This window comes from Choloepus didactylus, chromosome 17 (genome assembly GCF_015220235.1).
Source record: "Choloepus didactylus isolate mChoDid1 chromosome 17, mChoDid1.pri, whole genome shotgun sequence".
NCBI classification, from domain to species: Eukaryota; Metazoa; Chordata; class Mammalia; order Pilosa; family Megalonychidae; genus Choloepus; species Choloepus didactylus.
Genome location: NC_051323.1, coordinates 74283821 through 74307195, shown reverse-complemented (window position 1 = coordinate 74307195; position 23375 = coordinate 74283821). Strand labels below are relative to the sequence as shown.

At 48.5% G+C, this 23375-nt stretch overlaps 1 protein-coding gene across 8 annotated transcripts in view; it reads left to right on the top strand.

The window, feature by feature from the left end:
* The window catches only part of VWA3B (von Willebrand factor A domain containing 3B), a 139343-nt gene that overhangs the window by 65971 nt on the left and 49997 nt on the right, over window positions 1-23375 (top strand). For 7 of the 8 annotated variants that reach the window (XR_005212385.1, XM_037807120.1, XM_037807123.1 and 4 more), the window contains 3 exons: window positions 11186-11368; window positions 18245-18375; window positions 20219-20373. Coding sequence is in view for 7 of the 8 variants with exons in the window: in XM_037807120.1 (XP_037663048.1) it covers window positions 11186-11368; window positions 18245-18375; window positions 20219-20373 (469 nt within the window). In the remaining variant the exon portion in view is untranslated. The remainder of the gene's footprint in view (window positions 1-11185; window positions 11369-18244; window positions 18376-20218; window positions 20374-23375) is intronic. The other variant, XM_037807124.1, reaches the window with a different exon arrangement.

Genomic DNA, 23375 nt, shown 5'->3' with positions numbered 1-23375 from the left:
TGGGGGCCTTTTCAGCAGCCAGTGGCACCAGACCTTTGGGAGACACTTCATGGCTTAGGGACCCCAAGTTGAGGTGAGGGAAGACGCTGAGGAATTCCTGTGTCCGGTGAAAACCGGGGAGAGATCATGAGCCGGGGAAGGTTGTCTGGCTAGAGGGGGCAGGCCTCACCCCGGAGGCCCCCGTGGACGGAGAGGCTGCCTCGCCTCGGAGCCTGGTTTATAGGTTATCACAAACGGAGAGTGAGACGATTCTCTCTGATTTTTTCCCCTTTGGAGACTCTGAATCTGAATATGTCACTGCACAGTGTCCTTGATTTTACTTACTAATCACTTGAACAACAGCATGCCTTTCTGGTGGAACATTCTTGGTTTTGTTTAGCCTGACTGCAAAACATTTGAAAAGTTTTCAAGGACTCTGTTCATCTTCTTTTGAGCTTTGTAAATGAAAGACCAGTACTCCAGGCATTAAATAAATACAAGGGTTTTCAGGCCAGTACAATGTAAATTAAACTCTAAAGTAAATTAGTGTTAACGGATCCTTCATCATAAGGAATTTGCATGTGCAGACTGCTAGGCAAGTATTCTGAAATATCCTGGGTTAAATAGTTCAGAGCTTAAGTAGTAGAGCAACAAGGTGTCCCTGCAGCGTTAGGTTTATGGCGGAGCAGCTGTGTGTAAAGTAAAATCTTCTCTAATGGTTCCTCTGTCAGCTTTACTGTGCTTCTATTCAGAAGCAACGTTGGGGTCTCCTTGTGCAGCCCAGGTTCGCAGCGGCCGCGTGAGTGATGCCTCATCCCCTCCTCGGGGACGCGTGCGCTTTGGGGGCCGTGACTGACGGGTACCACTGACTCCGATTCAGTTTGGGCAGCGGTCCGGGGTGTGGGCGTGCGAGGAGCCGAGTGAGGAGGGCGTCCGGGCTGTCTGGAGGGAGGAGAAGGAGCTTTGCTTCCGGGGCTCTGGGCAGAAGGAATAGGGGAGAGGAGAGGCAGGGGGTGCTCAGTGGGGAGGGGCGAGGAGAGGGGGCCGGGGTGGGCGTCCCTGCGCTGGGGACGGTCACAGGCCTGGGGACAGAGAAGCCCAGTGTCTTCAGTAGTTTGGAGACGCGGCCGGTCACTGCCCGAGGCCGTGGCCGTGACCTTGGTGGGCAGGAGAGGAGATGGGCCGGGCGGCCTCCGCGGGACTTGGCGACCCGGGGAGCGGGGAGGGTCAGGAGGAAGCGGGGGGGGGGGTAAGATGGCTGGTGCCTGGTTGACAGTAAGTACGGTATGGGTGCATTTAAATTTAAAGAAGGAGCACGTTTGAGGGTTGTTGGGGGGAAAGCTGAGTTTGAGCACCTGTGGTACTTGGACATCCAGAAGCTTCCAGAAATGTGGGGCTGGAGTTTGAGAGACATCACGACAGGTTCTTTTTCTTTTTAATAAACTCTCATTTATCTTTTTTATTGTCTAAACTATAGGCAATTTAGAAAATACAGAAAAGCATAAAAAAGAAAATTTAAATCAACATGTAATTGAATTTTATGTTCTGCCTTTTTTTCCTTTAATATATTGTCTTACTTTCGTGGCTGCTAAATGAAATACCATGCGATGGGTTGGATTAACAACAGGAATTTACTGGCTCATAGGTTCAGAGGCTAGAAGGCTTGCTCCCTCCCGGGGTTGATATCTTCTGGCCATCTTTGGGGTTCCCTGGCTTTTCTGCCACATGGCAATGCATATAGCAGCATCTTCTTTCTGTTCTGGGTTCCGTTGACTTCCAGCCTCTGGGTGCTCCCACAGCTTCCTCGCTTTGTGTCTGAATTTCATTCTGCTCATAAAGGCCTCCAGTAATCCAGATCAAAGCCACCGTGACTCATGGGGTCACACCTTAACTGAGGTTGCACCGTCAGGAGATCCTATTTACAGTGGCTCCACGCCCACCAGAAGGTCGGCCAAGACCGAGGTCAGGGCCACACTGGGTGCAGTCCGTCCGTCCATCACGTGTCACTTGCCTTCCCCAAGTCACGAGAGGGTCTTCAGAAACACGATTCCCGAAGCCTGCATCACATTCTATTGTATGGCTTTAACAAAACTTGTACTTTAAGAATTAATTCTATTTATTTGTTACTGTTTGAATAGAAACTCACATAATACAAATTACAAAGGTATAAAAGGGATGTAAAGAAAAGTCTCCCTCTTACCCCTGTTCACCAGCTGGGAAGCAACAGATGTTAGCAGTTTCTTGTATCTCTTTCAAGAGATGGTTTATGTTTATGTAAGCAGAAACGGACTTATCTAAGATTTTTTTAATTTAAGAAATATACATAGTAACATACTATACACACAATTATGCACTATATTCATAAAACAATACACTCGGGAGATTGCTGCGGTCGCAGTTGATTCGTCTTGGGGGGGGGGGTGGCGGCCGGTTGCTAAATCCTAGGCTCCCAGGATTGCTCGGAGGGTACCGGCGGCGGGGGCTCTTTCCCGGAGGCGAGGGCGAGGCGGGGGACTTGGCCAGGTCCCCGGCGGGGTGGCGTGCAAAGTATGGAGGGCGGCGAGAAAGGAACAGGCGGGACACGGTTCTTTTAGGGTGAAGAAGCCAAGAGAGAGAGTTTATTAGGGGAGAGTACAAGCTTATATCGGGCGGTTTAGAGGGCGGGGTAGCTGTAGGGGTTAAAGGCTTGGATTGGTTCTGAGAGGGCGCGGAGGTTGATTGAAAAGGGGCGAGAGTTGCTCCGGTAACGGTGTCTGGCAACAATGTATGTGCACTGGTGGTAATGGGAGTTGCACTGGCAACGGGGAGTGTCCGGGCAAGATAAGGGGGTGGGGAAAAGGCGGTTCCCTCCGGCAAGCCTCCCCTAACAGTGTTATTTTGGGTGAGGAAATGGGGCCTGCCTCCGGCCTCACTTTCCCAGGCCCGGGGGGCTGCGGAGGGCGCTGTCGCCCGTGCCCACCACCCTCCCCAGGGGCTGATCAGGTCCCCCAGCCCAGGCCCGCCAAGTTGAAGCACGTAATCAGTGTCCCGCATTTCCCCCTTCTTTTCTAATTAAAGGAAGAAGCTTACCGGAGAGGCCCGCTAAGGGATGAGGGAAGGGGGAGGCCGGGGAGGGGAAAAAGGGGTTGACGGTGGCTCAGCGAGGCTGGAGCTCGGCGTTGGTGTGGCGCCCGGGCGCTCGACAGGGGCCTTGCTGCTTGCGGGATGGACGAGGGTGGGGGGTTTAAAGTTGGAGGTTCAGAGAAGCTGGAGCTCGAGGTTGGTGCGATGTTCAGGCGATCGAGAAGGGCCTCGCGGTCGGCGGGTTGACCGGTGGCGGTGAGGTCGCGGAGGGTTGGTTGTCATCTCGGAGTAGGGAGCGTCAGAGGTGGCGAGTCGCTGGTACTGGACTTGCACGAACGAGGAGAAAATAGCATCCGTTTGTTTCCTTACAAGCTGGACAATTCTGCAGATAATGCAGGGTCCTAAGGTGAGAGCTAGAATAATCATTAGTAGGGGGCCGAGGAGAGGGAGGAGGTAAGGGAGGAGGGGGGTAAAGATGTGGGACCAATAGCTGGTGGCTTCACGGTCTCTTTTGCGTTGTTCCAGTCCCTCTCGGACCTTTTTTAGGCTGTCCTCGGCGAGACCTGTGGAATTGGCATATACACAGCACTTTTCTCCTAGGGCGGCGCAAAGGCCTCCTTCCTTGAGGAGGAGAAGGTCGAGACCTCGGCGGTTTTGGAGCACTACCTCAGAGAGGGAATTGACAGAATTTTTAAGATGGGAAATAGCGTCTTGTAGGTGACGAATGTCCTCGTCAACAGCCGCCCGGAGGTGAGTTAGGGCGGAGCCTTGACTGGCTAATGCAGCGATTCCGGTGCCAGCGCCTGCAAGACCTAGGAGGGAGGCAATCGTGAGGACGGTGATGGGCTCTCGCTTTTGCAGTGGGGCAGAAGCTGCAGTTGTTTCCAGGTGGAGGAAGAAGTCTTCCTCGCTGTGGTATAGGACCCTAGGGATGAGGACAATTAGGAGGCAAGTTTCATTAGTTGTATTGAGGGTTTGCACGTTAAGGCAGGGGGTAAGCCCTGTAGAGGAGCAGAGCCATTGGGAGGAGTTATGAGGAATGAGAAATTTTGCAGAGCTGCTGGGAGATGAGTAGTCGGCGCAAGCTGTGAGGTTGGGAGAGTTACTTGAGCGAGGGCGGATGCACTTTCCTGTAAAGGAGACTGAATGAAAGGTTAGGGGGATGGCAGAGGTATTCCAATTGCATTCCGAGGGGCTGTCCTCTGTGTTTTCTGAAAAGGAGAGGTTGGAGGCAACTGGCTCATACAGGGGGGAGGAAGTGGAGAGGCAAAGCCAACAAGAGGAGGTAAGATTGGGGTTGGAGAAATTTACCGAGGTGAAGGCTGCTTGGATAAGGCCGAGGAGGGGAGAGGAGTAATGAGAGGGGGGCAGAAAAGGTTGGGGTGGTGGGGTTGGCGATGCGCTGTTTGTAGCTGAGGTGCAGTTTCCAGATGCGCTGCTTGTAGTTGAGGTGCGGCTGGAGGGCTTTCGAGCACAGGTTTCTTCGACTCTGGAGACAAAGGTGGCGAAAGGCTTACTCGGCTCCTGGAAGAGCTTGGTGAATTTATTAGGCCGACAGGCAGAGCAGTTGGCAAACGCTCGTAAGGCGATTCCCCAAAGGATAGGCCAAAAGGTGGCAGGTGCATTAATATAGGCAGATGCATTTATAAACGCTCCCGTGCCCAAGTAAGCTTCGGGGTGATGATAGACTCCAGTGGCTGCGTCTTGCTCACTTTGCCTAGCTGCTTCTGCCTGGAAGTGGGCACGCCAATCAACGAACTGGCCGGGGTTAAGAATGGAACAGGCAAGCGGGGCCCAGTCTTGGGGGAGGCAAAAGTCCATGGCGAGATCCTGCAGTATTTGGGAAGCGTATGGGCTACCTAACCCGTCCTCCTTGACGGCCCTGCGAAGCTGCTTAATAGTATCAGAGTCAATGGGATACCAGTCATACGGTTTCTGTGGTGTGGGGGTAAGGTTAAGAGGAAAGCAGCGAAAAGCACGAGAGAAAGGAGGACGCGCTTGCAGAGGGCTTGGCGCGGGAGTGGGGGTAGGGGGAGCGTTGCCCCAAGGGTTGCCTTGAGGTGTAGAAGGCAGCCAGGGGTTGTTAGTCGGCAGGGTGGGAGGAGCGGCGGCAGCTGCCGGTAGCGGCTCCGAGGGGGAGCTCGCCGGAGGGGGAGGTGGAAGTGGGAGGCCCCAAGCGTCGCAAGACGGCGGCGCGGTGGGAGTGGCTAAGGCATAAGATGGTGGACTAGCTCCGCCCTGTGAAAGGGCGGGGTAAAGCGCTTGCGGTTTCCGGCCCAGCTTAGGGCTGACGTCATCGCCGGAGCACTTCCTCCCCTCGATGGAAGAAGAAGGAGGAGGAGGAAGTTCGCCATCTTGGCGAGGCTCAGTGTTATTTTGTTTTTTGGGAGTCACTTCGAGCGCGTTGTTAATCTGCTCGACTAAGGACTCTGTGTCCGAATCGTGGTCTACATTAGTATCGCTGTCTGAATCTGTTGACTGGGTTGATAGGGCCTCCTTGGATTTAATGGGGCCTCGATCAGGGGGGAGGGAGCCTTGAAGGCAGGAGCGGACGGTTATTAAGGTGGGGAGCAAGCCGGGAGGGAAGCGCTTGCTCTCATGTTCCATGGCGTTGGTGACCCGATCAATAAGGCGATCATAAGTAACAGGGTCCCAAAGATGGCAAGTGGTGAGCCATGGGTTAAAGGGCAGCAGGAGGTCCCAGTATACTTGCAGCTACCGGACAGACACCTTGCAGCGATGTGTGTCTAGGAGACCAGCCAGAGCACGAACTTGGGGTGCTTGGCGTGCAGATAGACGATTACCCATAGCGGAGTGAGAAAAGAAAAAAGGGGGGTTGATTATTGAGTAAAGAAAATGAGGTAAACCGTGGTCACGAGGCCGAAGGAGACGGCGAGAATAGAAGGCAGGAGCCTCTAGTAGCGAGAGCAGTTTGGGGGGGGCGGTTGCAAAGAGGCACACCGCGCGAAACAAAGACACAAAGGACCACAGCAAAGTAATGGAGGGGAAGAGGGAAAGCTACTGGAGGAAGAGTGTTAGGAGGAATGGGGGGACATAGGAAGAGAAGACGAAAGGTAGTCGGGGGTAAGAGTTAGGTTAACACGGGAAAGGAAGAGCGGCCCGGGCGCGGAGCGGCGTGGGAGAGGCGGCTCCGGACGTGGAGCGGCGAGGGAGAGGCGGCCCTTACTTTGCAGGCGAGGAGAAGGGGAGCTGGAGAGGCGTCCGGGCGAGCGGGTGGTTTTACTGGACCTCTGCGTGGAGAGGACTTTTAATTCCAGGGGCCCCACGTTGGGCGCCAGTTGCGGTCGCAGTTGATTCGTCTGGGGGGGGGGGGTGGCGGCCGGTTGCTAAATCCTAGGCTCCCAGGATTGCTCGGAGGGTACCGGCGGCGGGGGCTCTTTCCCGGAGGCGAGGGCGAGGCGGGGGACTTGGCCAGGTCCCCGGCGGGGTGGCGTGCAAAGTATGGAGGGCGGCGAGAAAGGAACAGGCGGGACACGGTTCTTTTAGGGTGAAGAAGCCAAGAGAGAGAGTTTATTAGGGGAGAGTACAAGCTTATATCGGGCGGTTTAGAGGGCGGGGTAGCTGTAGGGGTTAAAGGCTTGGATTGGTTCTGAGAGGGCGCGGAGGTTGATTGAAAAGGGGCGAGAGTTGCTCCGGTAACGGTGTCTGGCAACAATGTATGCGCACTGGTGGTAATGGGAGTTGCACTGGCAACGGGGAGTGTCCGGGCAAGATAAGGGGGTGGGGAAAAGGCGGTTCCCTCCGGCAAGCCTCCCCTAACAGTGTTATTTTGGGTGAGGAAATGGGGCCTGCCTCCGGCCTCACTTTCCCAGGCCCGGGGGGCTGCGGAGGGCGCTGTCGCCCGTGCCCACCACCCTCCCCAGGGGCTGATCAGGTCCCCCAGCCCAGGCCCGCCAAGTTGAAGCACGTAATCAGTGTCCCGCAGATTGCTTCTCGTCATTTCTTTCTTCGAGCTGCCTGGTGTTCCATCGTGTCCGCCGTGTGGCTGTGCCATAATTTAACCCGTCTCCCGGAGATGGGAGTAGCCTGACTGCTACACACAATGTTGCAAAAGCAACTGTAATAAATATATCACTTTGCACATGCGTGAGTATATGTGTTGGATAAATTCAGAGATGCGGACTCAGTCAAAATACTGCCAAATTGCTCCCCAAACAGGATGGGCCAGTGAACACGTATTGGGAGGGATTCTTGATCTCCATTTCATTGGGCCTTCTGAGGGTCTGGAACTTTCCAGTACTGTAAACAAAATGCACTCATACTCATGGGGACACCAGTAGCTTTCACCAGATTCTCAGAGGGTCTGTGGTCCACATGAAGATTAAGAAACAGGGATATGAATAATAGTTAAAGCCAGAAACAGGATTTATAAACTCTTAATTATGAATTTTCATATTCATATCTGCCATTTTCCTATGTGAAATCCATATATTATGCATTACCCCTCAGATCCTCTCAGCAAAGCAAGTGAATATTTGATATTCATGTTCTATGCATAGAACATTAAGATGTACCACTCAGTCGCCATTCATTTTTGACTTTTCACTGACTTTGTAGAACCTGAATGTGTAAGGCCAATGTAATTATTCCAAATGTTCAGCAGAATTTTTTGCTTACAGGAACACCACAGTGCATTCTGGATTCAACCACATCAGCCCCTACTGTGTGTTTATTAAATGTCCAGGGTGGCGTTATAAAGCCACACAAGACTGTGAGATTAGTCAGGTTAAAAGGTTCTCGTCATATCGGTCTTCATCAAGATCAGGTACCCAAGAGGGAGGTGGCCTTTGGTGGCACCTGTAGGAGCTGAAGGCCCTGTAGGGCCCCGGCTGGGAGCGGCTGGTGCAGCTCTGGCTGCGGTCGTCTGGGACCTCCTGGAAGGTCGGGGCCCCCAGGCAGCAGCCGGGAAAATGGTCATGTAAAAGTGTCTGCACCACTCTAAACCAAACCTGGTGGATAAAGTTTAATATGGGGGTGGGCAGAGTGGGGGGACGGACACATGGTCACCCTGACCGGCCTGCACAAACGAACCCCTGTCAGACGGGATGAGGTGGTGCAAGGGGACCTGGCAGGGGATCTGGCTGCACATCTGCTCACACTGAGAGAAGAGGGAGCTGGGGAGGTCACTTGGGTGTGCCTCTTGGCTCGTCTTGGGGGTGAAAGAGGTCTGGAAACCTGGGAGAATGAGGGAGTCAGGGGCTGAGAAAGGCTGCCTCGATGGCCCCAGGGCCCCCGAGTTATACGGAGAGAGGCCACCACATTCCATGGCCCAGAGGAGCTACTGGGTAAGCAGCTGGGAAGAATCAGGGTGGTCAGGCTGCGGGGGTGGAAGGTTCACTTCAACCTTGTAACTAGGGGACATAAACCAGTGAGAGGACTCTTCAGACTGGACAGGAGGACAAGGACAGCTCTTTTCTGTTGCAGGAATAGTGCTCCCTCTGCAGTTGAGGGGCGCGCCAACGCCTCATGCATGATCTGCAACCCCCATGCAAATTGCAAACTCTCCAACCCCTTGTGCCAGCTCTTCAACCCTCACACAGAACTCTCCACCCCTTGTGCGAACTCACCCCACCCCTACCCCGTGCAGACTCTCCAACCCCTTGCTGAGCACCTGAGCCTCACGCAGGGCCTGGGTGGAGACCGGGGAGTTGGGGGGTGCATAGAACAGTAGACCTGACCGTCTTTCTTGTACTCATGTTCTCTTCAGCTGAATGGAGTAATGGAATAGCTTTAGAGGCAGTGACCTGGGTTGGAAGCTCCACTGCCAGCTGATGTCTTGGGGCAAGCGTCCTCGAGCCTGAGTTCCCTTCTCTGTCCTTAGAGTTAATCCTCCCTCCTCACAGGGTTGCCTTAAGGAGTAAAGGAGATGATGTGCCCATGAGAGCATCCCACAGATATTGATGGAGCACCTTTTAGTGCCAGATGCTGTGATCTACCTCGGGACACAGTTGCGAACAAGCAAGCGCTCACTGAACTTATATTTTAGTGAGGAGACAGGGCATGAGCAAATAAATGCAGGATACATGTCAGGTAGCGCATGGAAAGCTATATGCAAATGTCAACCACAGTACCTCACACACACACAGGTGGTACTAAACATCTCAGCTGTAAATCAATATAGAACTAGTTCCTGATTTGATTCAGAATCTATCAAATTAGCACATTTAGGTCTTGCAGCTCCAGTCGGCTATGTGGGGCTATCTTTATTAGGAAATAAATGACGATGGAACCTACCCCAGAGGCTTGCAGGGAAGCTGCGGGGAGAGCACACAGCATAGCTCCTGTGTCTAGCACATAGTAAATGCTCAAAATGGAAGCCAAGTTGAAGGAAGGGGAGGCAGCATCGGAGAGTTCTCTGTCCTTGCGGTTGACAAGAGGGATGGGGTCAGCCCTCCAGCTGGGTTGGGGGGTGTTTGGTCACCAGCTGATGACAAGAGAGGAGGGGGAAGGAGAAAAGATAAGGGAGGGTGGAGGGAGGCTCTGGGCAGGGGCAAGCTCAAGGCCAGAGCCAGACACGGAGACCTAGGTTGTGGATGAGACCAGACCCTTGGGGACCCCTAGGCAGCCACCTTGCTGGGCAGTGTGTGACCTGCCCATGGTCAGCCAGTGCTGAGGCCCGAGCCTCCTCTCTGCCTGCCCAGGGCTCTCAGGAAAATCATGTGAAGAAGCGCTGGAGGTCAGAGCAGGAACCAGTTGTGGAGGATCGGAACCAGCACGTTGGGTCAATCAAAAAGACACTCCTGGCACTGAGAACTCAGAGGCAGTGGGGGCAGGACGATCTGAGGCAGCTGCTGAAGTTTCTAGCTGTGCTGTGGTGGCCGTGGCGAGGTGGCAAGGGAACTAATCTTTCCTGAGAGTTGATCTTTACCAAGAGACCATCTGAAGAATCCAGCACTGCTTCTAGTACCAAAAATTGTGTTCACATTCCAGTCTTACCACGTAAGAGCTTGGTGACTCTGGGAAACAGTTGTTCTGAGCCTGCTTCTCCTTTACATGGAACCCATATCTGTGTACCAATTAGGGTTGCATGTTGTTGAAAGAAAAGCAGAAGAGCAGACCCATTGTGGCTGAAACAAGTAAGGGGTCCATATTTCTATGGACAAGAAGCCTGGCAGGAGTGGGCCAGATTATACAACCGCTAAAGGACGTCTCCCAGGAGGGAGGCTTCCTTTTATCTCTGTGCTTACCCATCTCTGTAAGTGACTTTGGACCACGTTCCAGGGAGGGAGAAGGGAAGGAAATCAGCCAGTTAGCTCCTTCCTGTAAGTCAGAGTCTTTATTGGCGAAGGGGAATCCATGCCTGGGACTTCTTCCCATACATTATTGTCCAGAACTGGGTCACAGGGCCACCCCTAGCCACAAGAAAGTCTCCGAAGGTGAGATTTTGTTTGTTTCATTTTTTTATTTTCTTCATTTTTTTTCCTTTTCTTTTCTTTTTGGCAATTGCTTTTTAATTGGGCATATTGCTGCCAAGAAAAAAAAACAACCCAGGAGTCTGATAGTAGGAAAGGAAGAGAGGAAAGTGTATTTGGTTTGCCATAGCAGCCTCTCCAAAACGACTTCACGAGGTGGTTGTGAGGGTTAACTGGGAGATCGGGCCCTGCCACAGGGTGCCAGCCCATGGAAGGCCCTTTACAGATGTCCCTCCCTCCACTCCCCGCGAGAGGCAAGCAGACCGCGGCACGTCCAAGCCTGGAGATTGCTCTTGGGGCAGAGGTGCTTTGGAAGGTTAGCCTGGACTCCAGGGACCCCACTCCGGCCAGGAACTTCTTCCTGTGGCTTCTAAGCCGAACGCTTTATGTGGCCTAAAAAGCACAGCCCGCTGCTTAAAAAGCATGGACTCTATACATGCACCTCAAGTTCAGTGATTTATTTTGCCAAATCTTTCTCCCAGACTCTTTCCCACCAAAATCGTGAGCCTTCTGATTTGTATTCTGCCTGGCAGTCTTTGATTTGTTTATTGGATTCAACTGATGCCTTAACAAGACGACACTCCCTGCTAAAGAAGGAATTGCTCTTGAGAATTTTACCGTTTACAGCAAATACTAAGGGTTTTCATATCATATTTTTTCTTTCTCCTCTCTTTCTACCTCTGTTCTTCCCTCAAAACTTGTAATTTCAGCCACCTGAAATGATTATAGACCAAGTAAAAGTTTTTCAGAAAATTCCTATTTATACCATCTCCTTCAATTATGATGATGCAATTGCAAATGAATTTTTGAAAGAGCTTGCTTGTTTGACTGGAGGAGAGTTCCGTTCTTACAAGTTTGGCTGCAAGGACTCCTGCTCTCCAGAGACTCTTCAGGTAAGATCTTGCTGGACTGAGAAGGGAGGATTCATTTATTTGACAGTGGACAGTAACTTAATTGGAAAGCCAGCAACCACAGAGACAGGTTGAGCAAGTGAATCTCCCAACAGTGAGTTCACCAGTGTAAGCAAGATGTGCTCTGAGGACCACATGAGCTGAGCACTTGTGAACATGGATGTTCCTGGGTCCCACTTAAGAGCTACTAAATCAGAGCCTAGGCAGAGAGGCCCAGGAATCTTAAATTTTTTTCAGTTTTTAAAAAACTTGTTATTATGGAAAGTTTCAAACAAACACAAATTAGAAGGGTATTTGAATCCCCATGTACACATCCTCAAATTCAACAATTACTAACATTTTGGCAAACTTCGGGAATCTGTACTTTTAATATACATCCCAGGGGTCCATAAATGAAGTTCGTTAAGCACCGCCAAGATTTCAGTTGATAGGTAGTGGTCTTCTGATTTCTTAGACTATATAACCATGTGATTGCCTGATAGCAGAAAGCTAGACAAAATTACGCGCTCCACCACCTCCAATCTTAGCCTGAAAATATACATTTCAAGAATGCTCTTCTAAAGAGTGTATTTTTTTGTCTTATCATCTGTCCTGAGGAGCGACTTTAAATCCAAGCCAAGTAGGTTCCAGAACAAGCCAGAATACTGATCAGAGTGTACTTGTGAGGACAATGCCCGAGGCTGGGGAAAGGGTCACCCAAGAGGATTGGAGGAAACAGTCCTCTGAGATCAAATGGCTGTTCCTACCAATCAGGCTAGGAAACCCCATGGGCCACAGGACATTGGATAGAGTATACAAAGGGTTTTGCTTTGGTAGTTGGGAATGATTAGGCTAGAAACTGCCCCATTTCTGCCTAGCAAATCTTTAAGGCAAAGCCCCAAAACGATCAGACTGTTTCCAAGTAACTTAATTGCATCCCAGGAAAAAAAACCCAAGACTATTTATAGAAATAAAGATTTTTATAAACAAAAATATCTACCACCCAACAAGGGGTAAAACAGTATCTGGCATCTAATCAAATATTACCAGGCATGCAAAGAAACAAGAAAATACCAACCTATAATGAGGAGAAAAATCAAACTGAAAAATAAAGCCTACTTAGAACTGAGGCAAAGCTTAGTAGTAGAGCATTATTGTATTGGTATTTGATATGTTTAAAAAGTTAGGTAGAGACGTGAAAGATGCAAGCAAGGCACAAATTGAACGTTGAGAGATGACAAGTACAATGCCCGAGAATAGATGAAAAATACATGGATTGGGACAAACAGCAGATCAGACATTGCAGAACAAAAGATTAGTGAATTTGAGGGCAGATATAGAAACTATCCAAAATGTAACCCACAGAGAGAATTAAAGTGAACAGCAACACAAAGCAAATAAACAAACCAGAGCATCAGTGAGCTGGGGACAACTTCACACAACCTAATGAGTGTGTAACTGAAGTCACTGGAGAAGAGGGGAGAGAGAGGGGGACGGGAAAATATTTAAAACAAAAATGCCCAGAAAATTTCCAAATTTGATTAAAACTATAAACTCACAGACCCAATAACTCAATGAACCCTAAACACAAGAAACAGAAAGAAAACCACACCACGGCATCTCATAATCAAATTGTGACAGAGAAAATCTTGGAATCTGGAGAAAGAAGACACATTATGTAAAAAGGAACACCTAAGGGTGGCAGCAGATTTCTCATCATAAATGATGCAAGTGGGAAGACAGTGGAGCAACATTTATAAAATACTGAAAAAAAAAACACCTTGCGGCATAGAAACTATACACAATGAAAACATCTTTCAAAAAGGAAGGTGAAATAAAAACTTAGATATACAAAATATTAAGGAAATCATCATCAGGTAAACCTGCTACAAGAAACGTTAAAGGAAGTGCCTTAGAAAATGATGCCCGATGGGAATATGGATCTACACCAAGGCATGAAAACAAAGAGAATGGTATCTACATGAATAAACATGCAAGGTGTTTCTCTTATTGTTCAATTCTAATGAGATAATTGGATGGACTTCCAACTCCATCAGAGATGGAGCAGCTCTGCTCCTCCCAGGAAGTCTCTGAAAGGTGGAGAGAAGGGGGTGGGGTGCTGAGGGCCTCCGGACTGGAGACCTGGCGTGGCAGGGGGTCCCCTGCATTTCCTTGTTGCCTCCAGTATGTTCCAGAGCCCTGCAGAAGCCTCCAGCCTGGACCCTCCAACAGGCACAAAAAGTGATCGAAGAAAATTCTGTTCCCCCTCGCCAAAGGATGGGAATTAGTTGACTTAACAGTACCTGCCACACACCAGCCGCACACCAGGGAGCTACACCGCCTGCCTGGAGTTCCAGTGGAGCAAGCCAGGGAGCTGATCTTCACCCCCGCGACAGAGCTCCAGCCTTCACACAGTGGTAGAGCAGGGCTGAGCAGGAAGCGGGTCTCCCTTCCCCTCCATGGGGCCTCCATGGTGATGCGTGGATTCTCTGCTGAGCTGGTGTCAGGGGAGCAGAGTGGACACTGGCCCTCCATGCCCACCTGGCGAAGCACATGATGCCCCTTCCTGTGTCAGGGGAGCATCAGCAGGACCAAGTGGGAGGCAGATCTCCCACCCATCTGGTGGAATTTAGCAGCGCTCTGGTTCCCCTGCCAGGGGCAGGTCTGCCGGTTCCTCGGTGAGCTGAGCCTCCACCCCCGGGCAGCAGTGCGTCTCCTCCCTCTCGGCTTCACCAGTGCTGTCTCTCCGTGGGGCTCAGGGAGGGGCTGAGCGTCACCCCCACCCAGCAGCAGTGAAAATGAAAAAGGAGGTGTGTGTTGAGGACTGTCGGAGCCTCCCTCTTGGTGCCCGGAGCCTCCCCCTTGGTGCCCGAGTCTTCGTGTGGAGCTGAACCTCCACAGCCGCCCGGCAGCAGGGAGCCTAAACGAGGCAGCGTGAAGCAAGTATCAGCAGGGGCAAGTATCAGCAGGGGCCAGAGAATGGGGTCCCCACCCTACCCAGTGTCAGAGAACCCACAGGAGGCAGTGCCGGAGGGGCTGGCCGGTACTTGGTGAGCCCCCTGCCCTTGGGAGCCCTGTGAGCCAAGCCGTGATGATGCCCCACACGGGAGAGCGCAATGCCTGACCCTGGCCCCTCTGGCAGCTCACCTGGACCAAGGTCACTGGTGAAAGACCGCCAGGTCATTCGTGAACTAGAGCAGTTATAAAGAGTTAATAATAGAGGGGTATATGGGAAAAAATGTACCTGTTGCAAACTATGGATGATGGTTGGCAGTGATATTTTAATACTCTTTCATCATCAGTAAAAATGTACCACATCAACACTATGGGTCAATGATGTGGGGTGGATAAGGGGTATGGGAGGATTAGGGTTTTCTGTTTTATTTTCATTTCTTTTCTGGAGTGATGAAAATGTTCTAAATTTGGTCATGGGGCTGTGGGCACAACCATGTGATGATATGTGAGCCAGTGATTGTATGCGTCGGATGGTTTCTATGCTGTGTGGATATATCTCAATAAAATTGCATTTAATAAAATGAGATTACCAGTTACACAGGTGTGCACAAATAAAAGTGACATTTAGCTCTGAAAGTTCCCAGACTTATAAAAATTATGCTGGGAAAGCACAGGTTTGCTGGGATGTGTGGGCAGGACTAGCCAAGGGGATGCAGCCCAGCGAACGGGGCGGTCAGGGAAGCCTCTGTCCCTGCGGAGAGACCCCGGAGTGTGCGGGTGGAAGAGGCAAGGGCGACCCAGCTGCAGCCAGCGGCCCCTTCCAGGACCCCTCTCCAACCCTGCAGGTGGGGACTCGCCTCCCCTGTCCGGAGACATGGGGCCACGTGAGCACAAGAGACCCTGAGAGGTTTCCAGCAGCCCGGCCAGGAAAATCCCTGCAGCCCCCTTTCAGGTGCACCAGGGAGAGCAAGGTAACCCCACAAGAGCTGTGAAAATTAAACTGCCATTGAAACAATAGCTGTTTTAGTTCCCCAGCTGCTGGAACAGACCCCACACAATGGGTTGGCTTAAACAACAGGGATTTATTGGCTCCCAGGTGCAGAGGCCGAAGGCTGGCTTCCTCCCGGGTTGGGACCTTCTGGCCGGCAGGCCCTGGGGTCCCTCGGCTTTTCCGTCACAGGCGATGCGTGTGGCAGGGCCGCCTCCTTTCTGCTCCGGGTTCCACCGACTCCCGCCTCTGGCCGCTCCCGGTGCTTCTCTCTCTGTCTGACTCTCACTCTGCCCATAAAGGACTCGAGGAAGCTGGAATAAAGTGCAGCCTGACTTCAGGGGCCCCTCCTTATCTGGAGAAACGTTCTTTACGATGGGTCCGCACACACCAGAATGTGGACAGACCAACAGCATGGCCCACGTGGGGTCCACGATTCCGTCCACAAAAGCAGGGAAGCCCAGCAGGCTAACGTGAAGCAGGGTGACTGCCTGCTACGGTGAAAGACTCGAAGGACTCCGACTCTCCTAACCAGATAGGCAAAACATGCAGGACACAACGATCATCCGTCATCCAAGAAGAAGAAAATGACAACTTGAATGGGAAGAGACAACTGACACCAAAACCGAGGTGAAGCAGATGTGGAATAATCTTGTGCAGGATTTTAAAGGAGCCATCGTAAAAATGCTTCAACAATCAATGACAAGTTCTCTTGAAACAATGAAAAAATAGAAAATCTCAATAAGTAGAAATTATGAAAACAATTCCAAGTGGAAGTTAAAGAACTGAAAAATGCAGTAACGGAATTAAAAAGCTCACTGGATGGGCACACTCGTGAAGTGGATTTAACAGAGACTAGTGTGCCAGTGAACTTGAGGACAGAATAATAGAATTCAGCCAATTTGATAAACAGAAAACTGACTGAAAAATAAAATAAAAGAGCCACAGAGACCTATGGGACAGTAAAAATAGATCCAACATTCGTATCCCCAGAGTCCCAGAGGAGAGGAGAAAGGAGTAGGACCAAAAGACTATTTGAAGAACTTACAGCTAAAAAAAAAATCCCCAAATCTGGTGAAAGAAACAAATATTTACCAGACATACGATAGACATTTCACACCTGACATACCATAAACATTTATGGGCCACAAGTTTTATAGCCGGTGAAAATTCCTCCAGGAATGAAGGGGAAATAAAAACATTCTCAGACAGAAATTGAACGATTTGTCACTAGCAGACCTACCCTTAAAGATTGGCTGTAGGAAATTCTCCAAACAGAAAGGAAATGATAAGGAATCTTGGGACATCAGCAAAGAAGCAGAACAATGGGGACAGCAAAAATACAGATAAGTACAATAGACTTTCCTTTCCCCCACAAGATTGATAAATCACATTTCGTGGTTGAAACAAAATTATCAATCTGATAATTAAGGCAATGATGTTTTAAAGTGGAGGCAGTAAAGGAGTCTAAATGGAAGCAAGTTTCTACCCTTCACTCAAAGTGGTAAAATGTTGATACCAGTAGATGTTACAAGCCACACATGTAAGCTGTCATACCCAGAGCCACCACTGTGGGAACCATGCAAAGATGTATCCTCAAAATCACTATAAATAGATCAAGATACAACTCAAAAAATATTTCAGGTAACCCTTAGGGAGGCAAGAAAAAAGAAACAGAGAAAGGAGAACCAGGCAAGACTAACAGGAAACAAATAATACAATGGCAGATGGAAGCACCGTCCTATCAATAATTACTTTAAATGTTAATGATCTAATTACACAATAAAAAGACAGAGATTGTCAAGTGAACTAAATAATGACTCAACTATATGTTTTTTTCAAGAAACTCACTTCAAATACAATGACATAGGTAGATTGAAAGTGACATCATGCAAATGTTAATAAGAAGCTGGAGTGGCTATATTAGCATCTGATAAATTGGACTTCAGAGCAAAGAAAATGATTTCATTTTCTTTGGGGCAATTGCAGATGCTGTTGGGTTTTATTTCTCTTTCTGCATGTTTGTTTTTGGTATACTGAAATGTGATTGGTTTTGTGTGTTGATCTTGTAACAAGCAACCATCATGAACTCACTAGGAAAGCCTAAAATAAAAAAAAAACCAAGTATTTGCAAGAATGGGGAAGAACTGGAACTCTTATACATTGTTGGTGTCGATGTAAATTGGTACAACAATTCTGCAAAATAATTTGATAGTTTCTTAAAAAGTTAAGCAGCACCAACCATGTAACCCAGCAATTGTACTTCTAGATCCTTACTCATGGGAAATGAAAGTGTGTGTCTGTAGAAAAACCTGGATACAAATGTTCTTATCTTTATTTATACTAGCCCAAACCTGGAAACAACCCAAAAGTCCATCAACAAATGAATGGATAAACTTTGGTGTGTCCAGACATTAGAATACTAGTCAACAATAAAAATGAATGAACTATTGGTTCACACTGTAATACAGGTGAATCTCAAAATAATTATGTAAGTGAAAGAAGCCAGACAAAAGAGTACATACTATATGGTGCCATTTATATAAAATTCTAAGAAAGTCAAACTAATGTGTGATGACAAAAAGCTGATGAGTGATTGGGATCTGGTGGGGATGGCTGTGGGGTAAGAAGGAGGGCAGATTTACAGTGGGCACAACAAAATTCTGGGGGTGTTGAAGGATATGTTCATTGCTTTGATTGTAATGATTTCACAAGTGTGAAATGTCAGTCTTTTCAAAGGGCACATTTTCCAAACATTCAGTTTATTGTAGGTGGATTAGAACTCAGTAAAGCTGTTTAAAAATGAAATAATATATGAACTACATGAAAACCTTTAGATTTTTCTTTTCCTGATACAGTTGGCTTTCTGTTAGGAATGTTTGAAATATGAACTCTTTCATCCAGTCTTATTGATATGTTATTTCTCATTTTGGCAGAATGAAGATTTGGCTCTTTTAGTTAAGGAAATGGAGCAGGGAAGAAGCGACCTGGAGAAGATGGAAAACCTTTATTCCGAGTCCCTGATCATGGATTGGTGGTACAATGTGGATAAGGAGGGAGGCAATAAGTGAGTGTGCCAAACCGCCGTCATCGCTGGGGGCCGCTGGGGCGCTCGGCTCGCTCTCCTTGTACACTTCTCTCTGCAGTGCTTTGGGAGATCTTAAAAAAAGTGAAAAGAATTATAGCATTCTATCTATAAATTATGATTTTTTTTAAGCAAAGAGAGTTTGTAATTTAATAATAATAGACTCGAGGAGGTTGCATGTTCACCTTTTCATGCAAATCCTGAAATCCTTGCAGCACGCCTGAGCATGGTTTTCAACTGGGTCTCCCCCGAGCGTGGCAGCCCCGAGCCCCCCTGGGGCTCTCAGAAGCAGAGACCCGAGGTCTGGGTTTCTTCTTTCTGGGTAACTTGGGCGGATCCCTGAACTTCTCGCCACATGTCTCCATTTCTGCGGCCTCAGTTTCCTCATCTTTGAAACAGTGGCTGTGGTAGTGGGGTTCTAAGGTCTTTTCCTTTTCTAAGGTCTTTGGGAAAGCTCAGATGCCTCTTCTAAATTAGGAAATAAATGGCTCATTGTCAGCCGCCATCTCTGTCCTCTTCCCCTTGGCAAATCAGACTGGAAGCCTCAGGCCACCGACCGGCTGTGGCTTGGAAGCTGCGGCGGTCAGATGCCTGGCTGCCATTTGATGACTAGTGATGTGCTGTTGTTTTTATGTTTTTAGTTTTTTAGAGGGAGGTCCAGGCTCTGGAGTCAGGCAGAGATTTTAATCCAGGCTTCCCAGCGTCGCCCATTAGGTGACTTTGGGCGAGTTCCTTGCCCCCTCAGCATCCTCAATTATGACATGGGAATTGTTGGGTGGGTGCAACAAGAGTTTATATAAAGGGAAGAGAAAAAGGCACCATCTTGTTCTACAAATATCATAACAGCGTTAGGAAAAGTTAATTCTCCCAAACCAAAACTGCCTTGTTGTAGTTTTCCACCAGATTAAAAACAAAAATGTTACCATCACCTGCCTTTCCTTCTCCTCTGAAATACTAATTGAGAAGAATCACGTGTCTGGGGAGCTGCGCCGGGCTCCTGGGATGTGAGATGGACGTAAGGCTGGTGCAGGGTAGCTGGGGACAGACCCCAAAGGGTCAGGGAACCTGGTGGGCGCTCCTGGAGGCAGGTGCCTTGGAAGGGGCTCGAGGAGGAGGCACAGCCTGAGGAGCAGCGAGGAGCTTCTGCGACCGCAGCTGAGCTTCTGTCAGCTCAGTGGTTTGCGTGGCTCCTGCCTTCTGGAAACAGGACTCGCAGTGGCTTTCCCCACGTCCCCCCCGTGGCATCAGGCACCTACAGTGTTGGGGCAGGATGTTGTTCCATGAACTCCTTTCTGTGGCTGCCTGGGAAGATCCTCGGGGCTCCCTGGCGCCCTCCCAGCCCCAGCCCCTCTCAGAAGGCTTCCCCACATTGGGCACTGGCCTGTGGGCGGCCACGGCGGGTTTCCCTTCTCCGCCTCCCGTGAGGGCTGGTTACCTCTGGCTGGAGAAATGCATCACGATCGCTTTTTCTGCTCTCCCTGGTGTTACCTCCTCCCCAGCACCACGCCTTAGGCGGTCAGGTGCTGTCTCCTGCTGTGCGTAGTTGAGGGGAGTGTAGAATTTTCAGGAAGGACTCGGGGACTCCCAGGTCCCACCGGCGGAAGGGGACAGGGCTGTGGTGTGCAGCCGGGCCTTGGACCCCAGGGCTGGGCCCACGGCTACGCCTCTGCCGGGGGTTGATAAAGGACGAATCCCGCAGCATCCCAAACCCGGGGGCCTCAAGTCTGTAAGTCTGCAGTGTTCAACACGATTGTTTTCAATATAACTCTGCCTTCTTGATGGAAAAATTTTCAATTTATGTTTCTTTTTACTTATATCAAAACAGGCATCGAAAAGAAATCTCTTCTATGATTTCAACCCCAGAATCTGCAAAACCTTGGTCTATTATCGAAGCGACACCAACATCATCCCCAAATATGTCAACAGCAGGGCGGGTCCTTCCAGGTCAAAAGGCTCCAAAAAAGAAAATCCTCCACGCAGGTACCAGTGAACAAAATGTCTTGAATTTCATTAACAGCTCCTCTTCAGTTCAGGAAGGTGGAATAAAACTACAGTTCTATGGTTTCTCAAAGAAGCCCTACATGTGGTTTTTTTTTTTTCATTGAAATTTTTATCAAGATAATTCTACCTTTACATGCAGTCGTGAAAAAAAATAATAGAACCTTTCACCCAGTTTTCCCCAGTTTTCAGTGGTACGATATCACACTAGAATATTGGCATTGATTAAAGCCACTGACCTTATTCAGACTTCCTGAGTTTTACTTGTACTTGTTTGTGTGTGTGTGTGCGTTGTGAGTATTTAGTTCTACGCAGTTTTATCACCTGTGTAGGTTCTTATGTCTACAACCACAGTCGAGATACAGAATATCTCTCTCACCACAAGGATCCATCATGCTGCACGTTTGTAGCCACACCTACTTCCCCAACCCTTGGCAACCACTAATCTGCTCTTCATTTCTAAAATTCTGTCCTTTAAAAATGTTATATGAATGGAACCAGACTGTATGTAAGCTTTTGGGGTTGGCTTTTCGCACACCAGCATTGTTTCCTGGAGTCATCCGAGGTGTTGTGTGGATCACTAGTTCATTCCTGTTTCCTGGTAGTAGACATCCAGGCCCACCCATGGTGGTTTTGTCCCTTTGCCAGTCCTGCCCACCCACCCTGATATACCTGACTTTTTCTAGCTTTGTTCCTTGCTACTCATCTTAAACATTTTTTAATGCAGTTTTACTGAGATATATTTATACATCATACAATCCATCCAAAGTATACAATCAGTGTCTCATAGTATCATCACATAGTTGTGCATTCATCACCACACTTTTCATTACTCCAAAAAACATTTTCATTACTCCAAAAAACAAAACAAAAAACAGCAACAAAAAAAGAGAAAACTCCCAAAACACCTCATATCCCTTACCCTGCCCCCCCCACCTCCTCATATTATTGATCCCTAACAAATGTGGTCTATTTGCTACTGTTAATGAAAGACTATTAAAATATTACTGTTAACTGTAGTCCATAGTTTGTAATAGGTGCATTTCCCCCATATACGGCTCTATTATTAACTCCTTGTAATAGTGGCGTACATTTGTTCTAGTTCATGAAGGAACTTTTTAATATTTGTATAGTTAATCACAGTTATCATCCACCACAAGGTTCACTGTGTTATGCAGCCCCATGTTTTAACCTCTAGCTTTCCTTCTAGTAACATACATGACCATAAACTTCCCCTTTTAACCACAATCACACCCATAATTCCGTGCTGGTAATTACACCCACCATAATATGCTACCATCACCTCTATCCATTTCTAAACATTTAAATCCAAACTAGTTAAAAATTCTGCACATGTTAAGTACCCGCTCCCCATTTTCTAGCCTCATTCTCTCTCCTGGTAACCTATATTCTAGATTTTATGTATGTGAGTTTATATATTATAGTTAGTTCATATTACTGAGATCATAAAATATTTATCCTTTTGTGTGTGGCTTATTTCACTCAGCATAATGTCCTCAAGGTTCATCCATGTTTTCACATGCTTCAGGACTTCATTCCTTCTTCTTGTTGAATAGTATACCACATTTTGTTGATCCATTCATCAATTGGTGGACACTTGGGTTGCTTCCGTCTTTCAGCAATTGTGAATAATGCCGCTGTGAACATCGGTGTGCAAATGTCTGTTCGCGTCTTCTGAGTATATACCCGGAAGTGGGATAACCAGGTCACGTGGCAGCTCTTACTTAGCTTACAGAGGAACCGCCAAACCGTCTTCCACAGCGGCGGCACCGGTTTACATTCCACCAGCAGTGAATTAAGTGCTCCTGTTTCTCCACATCCTCTCCGACACTTGGAGCTTCCTGTTGGTTTAATCGTGGCTGTCTTAAACATTTCAAGGGTATTTTCTAACTTGCACCATTTTGCTTAGATTTGGGATCTTGGCTGTTGACCGGCAACCCTGTGCTGATTTTGATTTCCTTTTGATTTTTGGTGTAGAAGAGTGATGAAATGTAGCAACTAACTAGTTAAATGCTTTAATCCACTGCCAGATAAATATGTTTTTATTCAGTATTTGCAGGGTTTGAGAATAGTATGATTTTTATATGTTTGGGGACTTTTAGAGCTAAAATTCACTTTCGTTTCTGCATACCTGTGTGTCTGGTGATCTTTTCCAGCTCTTTTGGTCAAGGTGAGCTGCCAGAATGCTCAGGGTTGGGAGTTCAGCTCTCCTTTGTGGATCATTTGTCTCTTTTTTCTCACAGACAAAGCTCCCAAGAAGATTTATCCTTCTTTTCTCAGCTCTTGTTTACAAAGGCAAACAAGATGGGGCATACCCTTTTGTTGCCTAGGAAAACAGTGATGGACACATGCCACGTTCACACCTCCATGCTCGGAGACTGCTGGTTCCACCTGTTGTGCAAAAGATAGGCCATTAGCATACTACCAGTTAACCGTCATCCCAACTATCTGAATTCTTGCAGGAGAACGTGAGTGCCTTCTCATTCAAGACAAGGCCACATGTCATTCACGATGCTGCATAAAGCCTTGATACTTGTGCCTCTAAACTATGAAGGACAGAACACATTTAAAATTAGTGTTGTTTATGTCATCAACCATGACAGTTACTCAAGAAGTCTCTGCACAGGCTCAATTAAACATGCCAATTAAATGTCAATATTTGATAAGTATCTGCTTGCTAGTTGAAGAGACCCAACAGAGGGGAGAAAATAATATTAGATAGTCTGGATGCCAGCTGTGGTAGACAGAATTCCTAAAGCCATCCTGCCCTGGTCTATGGACCCCACGGCTAGGATAAGCCGTCACTCCCCTGGTTATGGTACGCTGACATTAAGTTCGGGCGATCACGTGGCCCACTGTGATCACATGAGCCCTGAAAAGCAGAGAGTCTTCTCCAGCTGGTGGCCGAGAAAGTCAGAGAGATTCCAAACCCAAGGGAATGCAAGGTGCCATTGCTGGCTTGA